This window comes from Somniosus microcephalus, chromosome 21 (genome assembly GCF_052327205.1).
Source record: "Somniosus microcephalus isolate GS21.2 chromosome 21, FLI_Smic_1.0, whole genome shotgun sequence".
Classification (NCBI taxonomy): domain Eukaryota; kingdom Metazoa; phylum Chordata; class Chondrichthyes; order Squaliformes; family Somniosidae; genus Somniosus; species Somniosus microcephalus.
In genome coordinates, this window is record NC_141007.1 from 45,439,079 (window position 1) to 45,453,896 (window position 14,818).

Here is a 14,818-nt window from a genome sequence, read left to right on the forward strand (position 1 = left end):
AGTTTGTCTGAATTATCTTAGCGGTAATGTGTGCTCGGTTACTTTAACCGATACTTCGAGTTCAGCGTTTGCGTACGGTGGGGTCCCTATTCCAGTATTATATGCAAAGTTCCCAGTAGATGTGCCATGTTTCAGTCTGACATGCCTGGTGTAACCGGCGGGTTGGCGATTGGCTGAGCGGATGGGAACTGATCCCCCAACTCCTCTAACTTCGGCCCACTCCTGCCTTGGGACAGTGGGTATTGTGTGTCCTGTAACAGTGACACTGACACGCATTCTCCGGCGATATTCTGGTGGAACTGTGATTAGTAGAGGGCGATGTAGCTCGAGTTAAATGTCGAAACTCCCGAACTGTCACAGACTAATCTGTTTTTTTTAATAGAATGTGCATCTCCAGAATAATCTGAGCTCTGGGTGAATCTGAAATCCTGCCACTTTCGCCGCTGGTCGCTGTCTTCATCTGCACAATCTCCTTTGGCGAGTTTTGTTCACTTTTATGTTAATCTATACAATTTATTAAAACTATAGACAAGTGGATTATTTTCAAGAACTTCTGGTAAAATCAGTGCTGGTTTATTATTCCCACATTACATAAAGGATTTAAATCCCAACCATCCAGGAGGCTGCGGTCATTTTCAGTAGAAAGTGTCAGTCAGTGGCTCAGTGGGTAGTACCCTCGCCTCTGGGTCAGAAAGTTGTCGGGTTCAAGTCTCACTCCAGGGACTTGAGCACAAAAATCTAGACTGACACTCCAGCGCAGTGCTGTGGGAGTGCTGCACTGTCAGAGGTGCTGTCTTTGGGATGAGATGTTAAACTGAGGTCCTGTCTGCTCTCTCAGGTGGATGTAAAAGATCCCATGGCATTATTTCGAAGAGCAGGGAAGTTCTTATGGTGTCCTGGCCATGTCTCAACCAACATCACTAAAACAGATTATCTGATTATTATCATATTGCTGTTTGGGACCTTGCTGTGCGCAAATTGGCTGCTGTGTTTCCCACATTACAACAGTGACCACACTTCAAAAGTACTTCATTGGCTGTAAAGCACTTTGGGACGTCCGGTGGTCGTGAAAGGCGCTATAGAAATGCAGGTCTTTCTTTCTAGAGAATTTGCCACAGCTTCGAATATTTCGGATTAATTCCCTAGTTGCCTCCCGCCCTATATATACGGTTGTCAATTGTATGGGTTGTTTTCAGACATCTCCGAATGCCTCCTAATTACCTTTCGGTCACTGCACCCGTTTTTGAGTTTTATTGAGGATGTGTTTTCATAAGAGGACTTAAGTTGTCACACGAACGTGACACTGAAGTTAAAGCACAGTAAATTTGGTTTAAAGTGTGCGGTCACAGGATGTCAAGGCGTGTTATGGGAACCCATGTCAGCACCGGAGGAAAAAAAGGCAAAATATGCCTAATACAAGTGGACTAAATGATCAAAGACAGTAAACTGTTAGGGATAAAAGTCTTTATTTATTATAGCTTTTATAAAATAAATACAAAAGAATATGCATTCTGGGTAACAGTGTAACACGAAGATCTGATAAACATGAAAGTGCAAATAAATGTTACCTCCCATTAGCGAATAATGGAGGCGATTGAACTCTGTAAACAAAGCTTCCAGGCTGCACGCTCAGTGCAGGTCGAGGACAATCTATATTTGAAACAACTAGTGGTTAGATCAACGCTGATACAACTGCTAGGCTGACATATACTTGCTATGGGGTTTACCTTAATGCATACATCAATTGTTCCGCTTACTGAATAAACATCAGCATCTTCATTAAAATCACAAACTCAGCGCAATTAATAGTAACAGAAATAAATCGATTGGTTTTTATGTGCTCACGAATGCTTCCCTTCAGTTTTTCTTAGCACCGTCATAAGTTCAGTTGCACAATTTGCTCCAATTTGGAGACTGATTCTTTCAAACACAGGTCCCTTCTGACTGGTTTAAAAACTAGTCAGAGTTAACAGTCTTTTTGATCGAATCGAAAGGGACTGTTCAGCCGGAGTTTGCCTTTAGGAGATGCTGCAGCTGTTGGTTTTGTTCATGGGAGGTCGGGCATTGTTCTCAGTTGGGAAAGTTTCCCGTCTCCTCCTCAAGGCTGGGCTCAGGCGGCTCGGTAAGTTTGCCTGCTGCAGGAGTTCGCGGAAAACTTCCACCACATTGGCGTTGTCCTTGGCCGAGGATTCGAGGTAACGGTTGTTCCATTCCAGTTCCACCAGTGACATGATATCTTCACTGGACACTTGCTTGTCACGTAGGTTGTCGGTCTTGTTGCCTATCACCACGATCGGGGTGTATTTATCTTCCTTGATGTCGAGGATCTCATCTCGGAGGCTTTTCACCGCTTCGAAGGATTCGGCGTCGTCTATGGCATAGACCAGGGCGAAAGCATCGCTGCTCTGGATGGAGAGCTTCCTCATGGCCGGGAAGGAGTAGCTTCCGCTGGTGTCCATGATCTCGATTTTGATCTTCATTGTCCCCACATCGTACTCTTTGCTGTGCAGCTCGTCCACTGTCCTCTTGTACTTCACTTCAAAGGTATCGAGTAAGAATCTTCGGATCAGCGAAGTCTTGCCCACACCGGCTGCCCCGAGGAACACCAAGCGGACCTGGTTTCTTTCTTTCACGGCCAGAGACATAACTGTGTCTATTTCTTCTTCTGACTTTTTGCAAACTCTTAAACTCGATGTTCTGGGAGAAAGGCTGGAGACTTTTTTGTGTGTGATGTAGATGGAAATGTTTCAGGGGGTTTTCTGTGTCTCACTCTGTCTGAATACAAGCAGCAGCGCCTGTGCAGAGGGTAAGTTCAGGTACCTCTGGCTCGGAGTGCCTGCCTCAGACTCTCGGTCCGCCTTTATCAAGGATCCTGCCACCGTGACGCCGGCCACTGCCAGCCGTGCTCCAATCAGCGTGTCACAGGCAAATTAGCAGCATAATGACTCGCCTTTAGTTGCTCGGCAGCAGAGTTCCCTGGTGGAGTCACCGTGACATACTTGCTGCAGTGTGCATGGACACAGGTCCGTGCACCATGTAGTGTGCAATTGTCTCATATACCATTATATCGAATCTGCGAGTTTGTTACAAGACGGTAACAGGTGCGATAGTTTCCATAAAACATGACAAGGAAACTTAAGAAGTTCAACAATGTCATCTCAACCTGGCTGCTGGTTCTCAACTGTGCTTCAAGTGCTATTTGAACCTAATTAGGTGACATAGGTGTATGTTCTGTTTTGTCTTAAAGATAAATGACCGTCATTTTTCGTCCTTGCTTCTGACAAGGGACATGAGTAGGCCATTCATCCCCTCCAGCCCGTTCCACCGTTCAATTAGATTATGACTGATCAGTACCTCGACTCCATTTACCTGCATTTGCTCCATATCCCTTGGTACCCTTACCTAACAAAAATCTATCAATCTCAGTCCTGTAAGTTTCAATTAACCCAGCATCCACAACCTGCTGGGGAGAGAGTTCATGATTTCTACTATCTCATTACACCCCTGAATGGCCTGGCTCCAATTTTAAGATATGCCTTCTTGTTCTGTATACCCCCACAAGAAGAAATAGTAAACTCTATCAAATCCTTTTATCATTTTTAGCACCTTGATTAGATCACCTCTCAATCTTGTATACTCGAGAATACAAGACAGGTTTATGCAACCTGTCCTCATAATTCAAGTTCACACTGTCAACCCCTCATTTATAACAGTGACTTAATTAAGAGTTTTAAAGTGTCACATATATTAGTCATAAATAATCCTTAATGTAAATGATTTCATCTATTAATCAAGAATTGTGCAAGAACATAATAACGGATATGCAATTTGTTCCACTCATGATTGGGGACCTTGAGTACGGTTATATTGCCACTTTCACATCAACGTGAAACCATTTCCAGTGTGGATTGATATGAAAGTGAAAGCGTAACACAGGAGCCAGTTTGGTACTCTGACTCCGAAGTGCATTGAAGCCAGGATGTGAGAGAGTACCTTGTAGAGGTCAGACTTTAAACTGGGCACGGAATAACCGCAGCTTGGTGCAAATATACATTTGAAAAGTGTTTGAGTGTGCCGTTGGATCTTTGGGATCCTTTATAAACTTATTTTTCAAAAATCTACTAAATACTAAAGCAAACACTCCCACCTGTGCTCTTCAAACATGAAAAATTACATACAGTTCTCCTCTGTCACCAACATTTGAGCAACCTACAGTGAGATGCCCCTGCCAGTATAATTTGTGTCTACTTTGCTGAGTGTCACACTCCACAGATACCTATCTGAGATTTACCTGCAGTGTAACAGCAACCTGTAATAATTCAAGCATGTCATCTGCAACTGGTAAATTATTAGATGCCTTCTCTAATGATACATAAATTATTGAATAAATTCAAATTGACCTTGAGATTCACTACTCAGCTAGACCTACTTCTCATGATCCAACCCTGATGATGCATTTTGCCATTCATTCAGGACCTTTCTGATTGAAAAGTTTACATAGGAACAGGAGTAGACCATTTAGCCCCTCAAGCCTGTTCCACCATTCAATTAGATCGTGGCTGATCTGTACCTCAATTCCATGTATCCACCTTTGATCCACATCCCGCGATACCCTTACCTGATAAAAGTCTGTCACTCTCAGTCCTGAAAATTTCAATTGACCCCCAGCATCTATAGCCTTTTGGGGAGATAATTCCACATTTTCTCTACCCTTTGTGTGAAAAAGTACTTCCTGATTTCATTCCTGAATAGCCTAGCTCTGATTTAAGATTGTGCCCCTTGTTCTGGATTCGCCCACCAGAGGGAATAGCTTCTCTGTATCTGCCCTATTGAATCCTTTTATAATTTTAAACACAATTAAATCACCCTCAACATTAAAAACTCAAGGGAATATAACCCAAGTTTATGCAACTTGTCTTCATATTTTAACTCTTTAATCCCTGGTATCATTCTGGTGAATCTGCATTGTACTCCCTCCAAGGCCAGTATATCCTGCCTGTGGTGCGGTGCCCAAAATTGATCACAGTACTTCTGATGGGATCTGACCAAGGCTCTGTACAACTGAAGCATAACTTTCTTCCCTGTTGTATTTCAACCCCTTTGAGATAAAGGCATTTTTGGTTACTTTCTGTACCTCAGCATTGGTGAGTATTTCTCTCTTTGGTGAGTATTTCTCTCTTTTTTAAACTTTAACTCCGTGGTTTATGGTTACTAAGGTCTCTCTGGTGTAGCGGGGACTGTTGGTAAACCATTTAACTGTAGTGTAATTAGTGGGATTGATTGATTTAATTTAAATTCAATTAATTAAAGGGTAAGTCATGGCAGGACAGCCCGGCCACATGGTATGCTCCTCCTGTGATATGTGGGAACTCAGGGACACTCCCTGTGTCCCTGACAACTACATGTGCAGGAAGTGCATCCAGCTGCAGCTACTGACAGACCGCATTGCAGCACTGGAGCTGCGATTGGATGCATACTGGAGCGTTCGCAATGCTCAGGACATCGTGAATAGCACGTTTACAGAGTTGGACACACCGCAGGTAGAGGTTGGACAGGAAGAAAGGGAATGGGTGACCAACAGGCGGAATACTAGGCACAGGCAGGTAGTGCAGGGGTCCCCTGTGGACATCCCCATCTCAAACAGATACACCACTTTGAGTGCTGTTGGGGGGGATGGCTTATCAGAGGAAAGCAGCAGCAGCCAACTTCCTGGCACCAGGGGTGGCTCTGCTGCACAGCACGGGAGGAAAAAGAGTGGGAGAGCTATAGTAATAGGGGATTCTATTGTAAGGGGAATAGGTAGGTGTTTCTGCGGCCGCAAACGAGACTCCAGGATGGTGTGTTGCCTCCCTGGTGCAAGGGTCAAGGATGTCTCAGAGCGGCTGCAGAACATCTTGGAAGGGGAGGGTGAACAGCCAGTTGTCGTGATGCATATAGGCACCAACGATATAGGTAAAAAGTGGGATGAGGTCCTAAAAGCGGAATATAGGGAGTTAGGAGGTAAATTAAAAAATAGGACCTCAAAGGTAGTAATCTCAGGATTGCTACCAGTGCCACGTGCTAGTCAGAGTAGAAATAGAAGGATATTTCAGATGAATACGTGGCTAGAGGAATGGTGCCAGGGGGAGGGATTCAAATTCCTGGGACATTGGAACCGGTTCTGGGGGAGGTGGGACCAGTTCAAACCGGACGGTCTGCACCTGGGCAGGGCTGGAACCGATGTCCTAGGGGGGAGTGTTTGCTAGTGCTCTGGGGGAGGGTTTAAACTAAAATGGCAGGGGGTTGGGAACCTGAGCAGTGAGACAGAGGAAAGGGAAACAAGGATAAAAGCAAAAGATAGGAAGGAGAAAAACAAAAGTGGCAGTCAGAGAAATCAACGGTTTAAATCAAACGTGGCCACAGTAAATAATTCTAATAGGTCTAAGAGCGTTAAAAAAACAAGCCTGAAGGCTTTGTGTCTTAATGCGAGGAGCATTCATAATAAGGCGGATGAATTGGCTGTGCAAATAGAGGTAAACAAATATGATTTGGTTGGGATTACGGAAACGTGGCTCAAGGATGGCCAAGGCTGGGAACTCAACATCCAGGGGTATTCGATATTCAGGAAAGATAGGCAAAAAGGAAAGGGAGGTGGGGTAGCATTACTGGTTAAAGAAGGAATTAACACAATTGTAATGAAAGATATTAGCTCTGATGATGTGGAATCTGTATGGGTAGAATTGAGAAATACTAATGGGAAGAAAACATTAGTGGGAGTGGTATATAGACCTCCAAACAGTAAGGCGGAGGTTGGGGATGGCATTAAAAGGGAAATTAAAGAAGTGTGCAATAAGGGCACAGCAGTCATCATGGGTGACTTTAATCTACATATAGATTGGGCTAACCAAATTAGTAACAATACTGTGGAGTGGAGTGTTTACGGGATAGTTTCCTGGACCAATATGTCGAGGAACCAACCAGAGAACAGGCCATCTTAGACTGGGTATTATGTAACAAGAAAGGATTAATTAGCAATCTTGTTTTACGAGGCCCCTTGGGTCGGAGCGATCATAATATGATCGAATTCTTCATTAAGATGGAGAATGAAGTAGTTGACTCAGAGACTAGGGTCCTCAATTTAAATAAAGGAAACTACGATGGTCTGAGGAGCGAGTTGGCTAACAAGGGAAATTAGGGATAGCATAAGATCCAAGGAGAGGACATATAAATTGGCCAGAAAAAGCAATAATCCTGAGGATTGGGAGCAGTTCAGGATTCAACAAAGGAGGACAAAGGGATTAATTAAGAAAGGGAAGATAGAATATGAGAATAAGCTTGCAGGGAACATAAAAACTGACTGTAAAAGCGTTTATAGATATGTGAAGAGAAAAAGATTGGTGAAGTCAAGCGTAGGTCCCTTGCAGTCAGAATCAGGGGAATTTATAATGGGGAACAAAGAAATGGCAGACCAATTAAATACATATTTTGGTTCTGTCTTCACAAAGGAGGACACAAATAACCTCCCAGAGATGCTGGGGAGCATAGGGTCTGATGAAAGGGTGGAACTGAAAGAAATCAGTATTTGTAGGGAAATGGTGTTAGGAAAATTGATGGGACTGAAGGCTGATAAATCCCCAGGGCCTGATAATCTACATCCTAGGGTAATTAAGGAAGTGGCCCTAGAAATAGTAGATGCATTGCTGGTCATCTTCCAGAACTCGATAGACTCTGGAACAGTACCCATGGATTGGAGGGTAGCTAATGTTACCCCACTATTCAAAAAAGGTGGTAGAGAAAAAGCAGGGAATCGGTAGTAGGGAAAATGCTAGAGTCTATTATAAAAGATGTAATAGCAGAGCACTTGGAAAGCAGTGACAGGATCGGACAAAGTCAACATTGATTTACAAAAGGTAAAGCATGCTTGACTAATCTACTGGAATTTTTTGAGGATGTAACTGGTAAAATAGATAAGGGAGAACCAGTGGATGTGGTGTATTTGGACTTTCAGAAGGCTTTCGATAAGGTCCCGCATAAGAGATTAGCGTGCAAAATTAAGGCACATGGGATTGGGGGCAAGGTATTGACTTGGATAGAGAACTGGTTGGCAGACAGAAAGCAAAGAGTTGGAATAAACGGGTCGTTTTCCGAGTGGCAGGCAGTGACTAGTGGGGTACCGCAAGGATCGGTCCTAGGACCCCAGCTGTTCACAATATATACTAATGATCTGGACGAGGGAATTGGATGTAATATCTCCAAATTTGCAGACGACACAAAGCTGGGTGGGAGGGTATGCTGTGAGGAGGATGTCGTGAAACTCCAGTACGATTTGGACAGGTTGGGTGATTGGGCAGAAACATGGCAAATGCACTATAATGTGGATAAATGTGAGGTTATCCACTTTAGTGGCAAAAACAGGAAGGCAGATTATTTTTTGAATGGCAATAGACTGGGAGAAGGGGAAGTGCAAAGAGACCTGGGTGTTCTTGTGCATCAGTCGCTGAAGGTAAGCATGCAGGTGCAGCAGGCGGTTAAGAAGGCAAATGGTATGTTGGCCTTTGTAGCAAGAGGGTTCGAGTACAGGAGCAAGGATGTCTTGCTGCAGTTGTACAGGGCCTTGGTGAGACCACACCTTGAGTATTGTGTGCAGTTTTGGTCACCTTATCTGAGGAAGGACGTTCTTGTCATGGAGGGAGTGCAGCGAAGATTCACCAGGCTGATACCTGGGATGGCAGGAATGACGTATGAGGAGAGATTGTGTCGATTGGGCTTATACTCACTGGAGTTTAGAAGATTGAGAGGGGATCTCATCAAAACCTATAAAATTCTGTCAGGCCTGGACAGACTAGATGCAGGAAGGATGTTTCTGATGGCCGGGGAGTCCAGAACCAGGGGTCATAGTCTAAGGATAAGGGGTAAGCCATTTAGGACTGAAATGAGGAGGAATTTCTTCACCCAGAGAGTGGTGAACCTGTGGAATTCTCTGCCACAGAGGGCGGTGGAGGCCAGTTCATTAAATATATTCAAGAAGGAGTTGGATATATTTCTTAAGGCTAAAGGGATCAAGGGATATGGTGAGAAGGCAAGGACAGGGTACTGAATTTGGATGATCAGCCATGATCTCATTGAATGGCGGAGCAGGCTCGAGGGGCCGAATGGCCTACTCCTGCTCCTATCTTCTATGTTTCTATGTTTCTATTAGCTTTTAGGGATTTATATACCTGGATAACCAAATATCTTTGCTACTTCACAGTTTCTCACCCTTAGGAAAATACTCTGATCTATCTTGGATCCAAAGTGGATTACCTCACACTTCTCCATGTTGAATTCCACCTGCCACAGTTTTGCCCATTCACCTAATCTGTGTCCCATTCTAACTTCCTGCTCCCATCTATACAACTTACTGTGCCTCCTAATTTAGTGTCATCTGCAAACTTGGATGTACAACTCTTTCTTCATTCATCTAAGTCATTGATATATGGCGAAAAGCTGAGGCCCCAGTACAGAACTCTTGGAAATACCATTTTTCACATTCCACCAATCAGAGTACTTTCCCTTTATTCCTACTCTCTGTCTCCTATGTCCTAACCAATTACCAACCCATGTCACAAAGTGACCTCCAATTCTATGCACTCTCATTTTTGCTAAGAATCATTCATGCAAAACCATACCAAATGCCCTTCTTAAAGTCCATATAGACAACACTCCCCTGTCCAATTTGTGAGTGACCTCAAAAATTCAACTAGTTTAGGCACACATGGCATACCCTTCACAAATCCATGCTGACTCTTTCAGCTCATACTTGTTCAAATGCTCAGTTACTCTGACCCTGATTATAGATTCCAGTAACTTCCCTACAATTGACGGTAAATTGACAGGTCTGTAGTTTGCTGGTTTCTCCCTCCCTCCTGTCTTAAATAATGGAGTGATATTAGCAACATTCCAATCCAAAGGCACAATTCCAGAATTTAGAGAGCTTTGTAAAATTATAACCAATGTATCTGCAATTTCCCCACTTCTTTTAATACTATGGGGTGGAAACCATCAGGTCATGGAGAATTGTCGATCTGAAGTCGCGTTATTTTCTCCATCACCATTTTTAAACTTACATTAAATCCATTAACTTCCTCCCCTTGACTTATTTTTCGGTTCCCTTGTACCACTGGTATTTTGTCCTCTTCCTCCACTATGAAAATGGATACAAAGTATTCATTTAAAAAGTCTGCTATTTCCTTATTATCCATTATAGTATCTCCTGCATCTGTCTTTAATCTGAAAGCATGGTGGTAGCAGATTCAGTAGTAACTTTCAAAGGGGAATTGGATATATACTTGAAAAGGAAAAATCTGCAAGGCTATGGGGAAAGAGCAGGAGAGTGGGACTAATTGGATAGTTCTTTCAAAGAGCCATCACAACACGAATGGCCTCCTTCTGTACTATATGATTCTACGCTCTCTTAATGTACTTATATTTATAGATTTATTTTCTCATTTTCTCTCCCCTTTTTATATATTTTATAGAACTTGCCCTTTCCCCTTTCGACAGAAGCAGTGAAACAGTCAATTACTGTGCAGTAGGACCTGCTATTTCTAGTATATTTTGGTCCAACTGTCAAACTCTGTTTCTTGTATTGATGTTGTTTCAATAGTATTGCTAAACTTGTATTTAAAAAAAATAGAATTTTATTCAACTAAAATGCTTCCTGGTGCCTTGGCATATATTTGCATGACAGTATTTAGCACTGACCAGAATACAATGCTACAAAAATTGTGCAGATCAGCAATATCTTTGAAACCATGGGAAGTAGGGTGAATAATAAAATAAAAATGTATCCCTTTGTGAGACTAGACCCTCTGAATCATTGGTGTAGTTAGCTGAGGAAGAGAGACTTATTATTTTATCACCCCCCCCTCCCCCTGCTTATACCATATTTGTATTTTTTCAGCCTGTGGTTCATTTCTCCCATAAGTGCAATGTATGATTCAGCTAAATAATGGCTGTTTTTTCTTCTGTGAAAATGATGTGCTGCACCTAATGAATAGTGACAACTACACTATCTGTAAAACATGTTTTTCCACAGACAAGGGCAGTCTCAAGTTCAGTTCAGGTCTGTGATGAATTAGCTGACCTTAGCTTTGTTGATGGTTGGGACACTGCAATTAGCCTCAGCATGCCTTGGCTAGTGAGGAGGGGCGGGGGCGGAGGAAATCAGCTGCTGGTCATTATCTAGTGAGCCCCAGTGAAAAGGGCATGGATGTGGTCTTTGGGTAAGGACAGCACTGCGCTCATTTGTGATGCCCTTCCCCACAGTTTAATTATCTTCTGAGGTTTGTGGTCTTTGTTCGCATATGAAGAGTTGCCACTTGGCCAGGGGAGCGGAGACTGTCAGCACCCGTGCAGCCAAACTAACCTTCGGGGAAGGACAGGAAGAAATGGAGAGCAAATTAAGCAGAAAGCAGCATAAATAAGCACAAGAGCAGTCTCTCTCTCTAATCGATTGTGTGTAGTGATCAAGTTCTTTAGTTCACAAGCCACAATAATGAGCCGCTCTGTATCAATGTGGAGGAAGTTCAGATACTGGCGGAAGAGAAGCTTATCTTCCTTTCATCAGTGATGATTTGTACAGGTCACCAGAAACAGATTGATCAGTATACGAGTTCTTCATTACTCACTACTTGAGCACAATTCATTTATGATACAGATCTACATTGAGCTTAAAAACACGCAACTCATTCATTTGCCCCTTTGCTTTTCCATATGTTTGCTGATGGAGATGAAGAGCTGCCCTCGCCCTTGCTGCTCTTGAGGTTAATGAACCTCTTCCTACACTGAACCCAGTGATGTTGCTGGCACTGACTCTTTTAGCCATCTCTGTACAGACCTGCTGGATACTTGCCCTGGGGGTACTCCTGCAGGTGCCGAGAAACAGTACCTCCCTCCTTGCCCCGACCTCCCTCCTTGCCCCGACCTCCCTCCTTGCCCCGACCTCCCTCCTTCAAGACCACCAGGGAGGCATTAGAAAAGCTAGGGGCAATGCTCTGACTCTTTGGGGGGAATTATAACCTAAAAAAAAAAACAGGTGTGTTAGGAGCGTTGGAGTAGTTAAATTGTTAAAAATTGGACTCCCGACCTGAACCCGCCTCCAAACTGCCCACTTCTGGTTGTAACGGAGGCAGGATGGGGGCGGGCAGCCAACCCGCTGCCAGGAGTCGGGACATCAATTAAAAATTTTAATGAGGCTGGAAGCCTCTTTAATCTCGATTTTGTTTTTAACTGTAGCTGGTGAGGTTTTACACACCATAAAACCCGGCAGTTACAGTAAGGTGAGGGCTGCTGCATCCAGGAGTTAAGTGCCTTTCCACTCACCTCCTGGATCCAGGGTCCCTGCCTAACCCACCCACTCCCCCCCACCCCCCTGTGATCGGAGACACCCTCACGAGGCCTCTGATTGCCTTCCCGGACCCCCTCCCTCACCGATGATGCCGAGGCTGGCCCAAATCTTCCTTCCTCCCCCCAGTGATCCCCCGCCGCCCGATCATCCGGAGGCCAGCCATCCCCGGGTGGCCAACCACAATCTTCCTTTCACCAACGCCCCCCTCAAACAATCATCCAGCACCCCCCACCACCACCCCCGATCTTCTGCCCGACCTCCGATCGTCTTAATTGCCTGACCCCCACACGATCCCTCCCTCCTCTGTGCGGCCTAGTGCCGCAGCCCTACCTGCCCGCAGCAAGCCAGCTTCCCAATCTGACTGGCTGTGGATGGGAAACCGAGGCCTCATGTGCAAATCAGGCCCTGCCGTTAAAGTCGGCAGAGCCTGCAGGAAACCCGGCCTCACGGGTTTGCCGACCGCCTCGGAGCTCCCCCCGCTCCTGAACCCACCCTCCCAATGAAAATCCAGCCCTTTATTACTCACAGAATTGTCTCCACAGTGTTGCAGAAAATATGGCATCAGAGATTGCAACCTCGCTTTAAAGGTGCATTCCCACTTTAAGTAGCTCTCGGCTTGACAGAAATTGTGCCCCAATTGCATCCATCAATCATATGGTGATGTCATGGGGGAATAGCGTTCGTCCTGACCCCTTCTGCCCCGAGTTAAAATAAGGACTAGTTTCAAACAAGAAGGCAGCTAATCTAATAAAGCTTTAAGTATAATCACTGTAGCCACATCTTATCAAAGAGTACAATAATTGGACTGCCATTTGCTTGGACAGGAAATTGAACTCCTTTCATCAATATTGGAATAATTTCAGTTTATAAGTACGAAAGTCAGAAAGATGCAATGCAAATGTACGTTAATTTTACTTAATTTAAGATAAGAAAGACTTGCATTAATATAATCCTCAATCATCTCTCTCAGAAACATCTTGAACCACTTCCTGTACAATGAATTGCTTTGAAGTGCAATGACTGTTATGTTGGGAAACGTGGGAGTCAAATTACATAATATTTTATTAAATAATTTGAAATGAATATTGGATGTGAAAAATTCAAAGGAGGGAAACCAAAGTGTCTAAAGCTAACAGTTAGGCCTTTTGAATTTTAAAATTTAACATCCTTTGCAGTTTGGAAAATACATGTGTTGACCTCGATATTTCTCTCTTGCTCTGCCTGGGCGTTGGGCCAGTCGAGTGCCCCCAAACTCCACTCCTCCTAAAATGAAGTGAAGCTGCCTGTGCTTCTTGGTTCAGTTCATTAGCAATGTCCTGATATGCTCCTTGCAATGCGCCTCCCCCTGGCAGGGGCCTCCACCCAGAATTAGGGTGGGAAATTCAGCAGTTGCTACAGGCCCGAGTGGAGTAATGACCTTTCAAAAACAGCAGCCTGAAGGCTTCCAGCCCCAAGAATTTTCCTGCAGGCCCCCAAAAAATGGTAGCTTTTACCTTTTTCAGCCTCTGTGGCCTTGCTGCTTGCCCCCCTCTGATCCTTTGATTGGAACACCGCTGGGCGAAGGGCCTAATGCCTACTTCATCTAAAACTCTGCCAAATGAGTGCCTGCCCATCAAAGAGAGAAGAAGATGATGAGTTGCTGCTGGTTCCCTGCCACCTCATCTGCACATGCTTGCCCCACTTGTGCCTGCCTCAGTTGCAAGCATTCCACTCTCCCCTTGGGGGAATCATTACAAATCCCAATGCAACATAGAGACTGGAGACCCAAGAGATCTCTGTCCCATTTCCTTCTGCTTTGCATCCAGACACTAAGGGCTGGATTATCCGCCCGGGGACGGGATGGTGGTGGGTCTGCTGTTTGACGGGTTCCGGTCCCGCTCCCGGTTCCAGCCGCCCTGCAATAATGATTTCCCCCAAATTGGCCTCATTAAGCATGCCGTGCGCGCTACCCGGCCCAATTGGTGGGTGTGGGTCAGCTGATCGCGCTTGATGACGCGCTGGGAGCCTCGATATTTAAGGGGGCCATGTCCCCTTTGATCAGTATTTTTTCTGCTCCCGAGTGCTGGTTGCTGCAGGCATGGCAGCTCAACGGACCAAGGCTGCTCCCCGGTTTGATGATGACTCCCTCCATGTTCTTGTGGAGGGAGTAAGAGGACACAAGGAGGTCCTCTTCCCTTCAGATGGACGGAGGAAGCCTCCTCACACACCAAGGCAGCCTGGCTGCAAATTGCTGAGGAGGTCAGTGCAAGGTCAGTCTGTACACGCATCTGGGTTCAGTGTAGGAAGAGGTTTAATGATCTGCTGCGCTCAGCAAAAGTGAGTATAACATCACACTTACCTTCAATCTGCTTCCCATCTCTTCTCATCCCCATCACTCTGCATTGGCAACCTACTCCTGCACATCCCAACTCACCCTAACATCCCCTTGCACCCTCACGCATCCCTCTCTCT

At 44.8% G+C, this 14,818-nt stretch overlaps 1 protein-coding gene across 1 annotated transcript; it reads right to left on the reverse strand.

Annotated features, from left to right (window-relative positions):
* Positions 1-1,449: 1,449 nt before the first annotated feature.
* Positions 1,450-2,844, reverse strand: rasd4 (rasd family member 4). Its single transcript, XM_085963541.1, has one exon. It carries the CDS (start codon positions 2,643-2,645, stop codon positions 2,019-2,021), a length of 627 nt encoding a protein of 208 aa, XP_085819667.1. The 5' UTR covers positions 2,646-2,844; the 3' UTR covers positions 1,450-2,018.
* Positions 2,845-14,818: the final 11,974 nt, after the last annotated feature.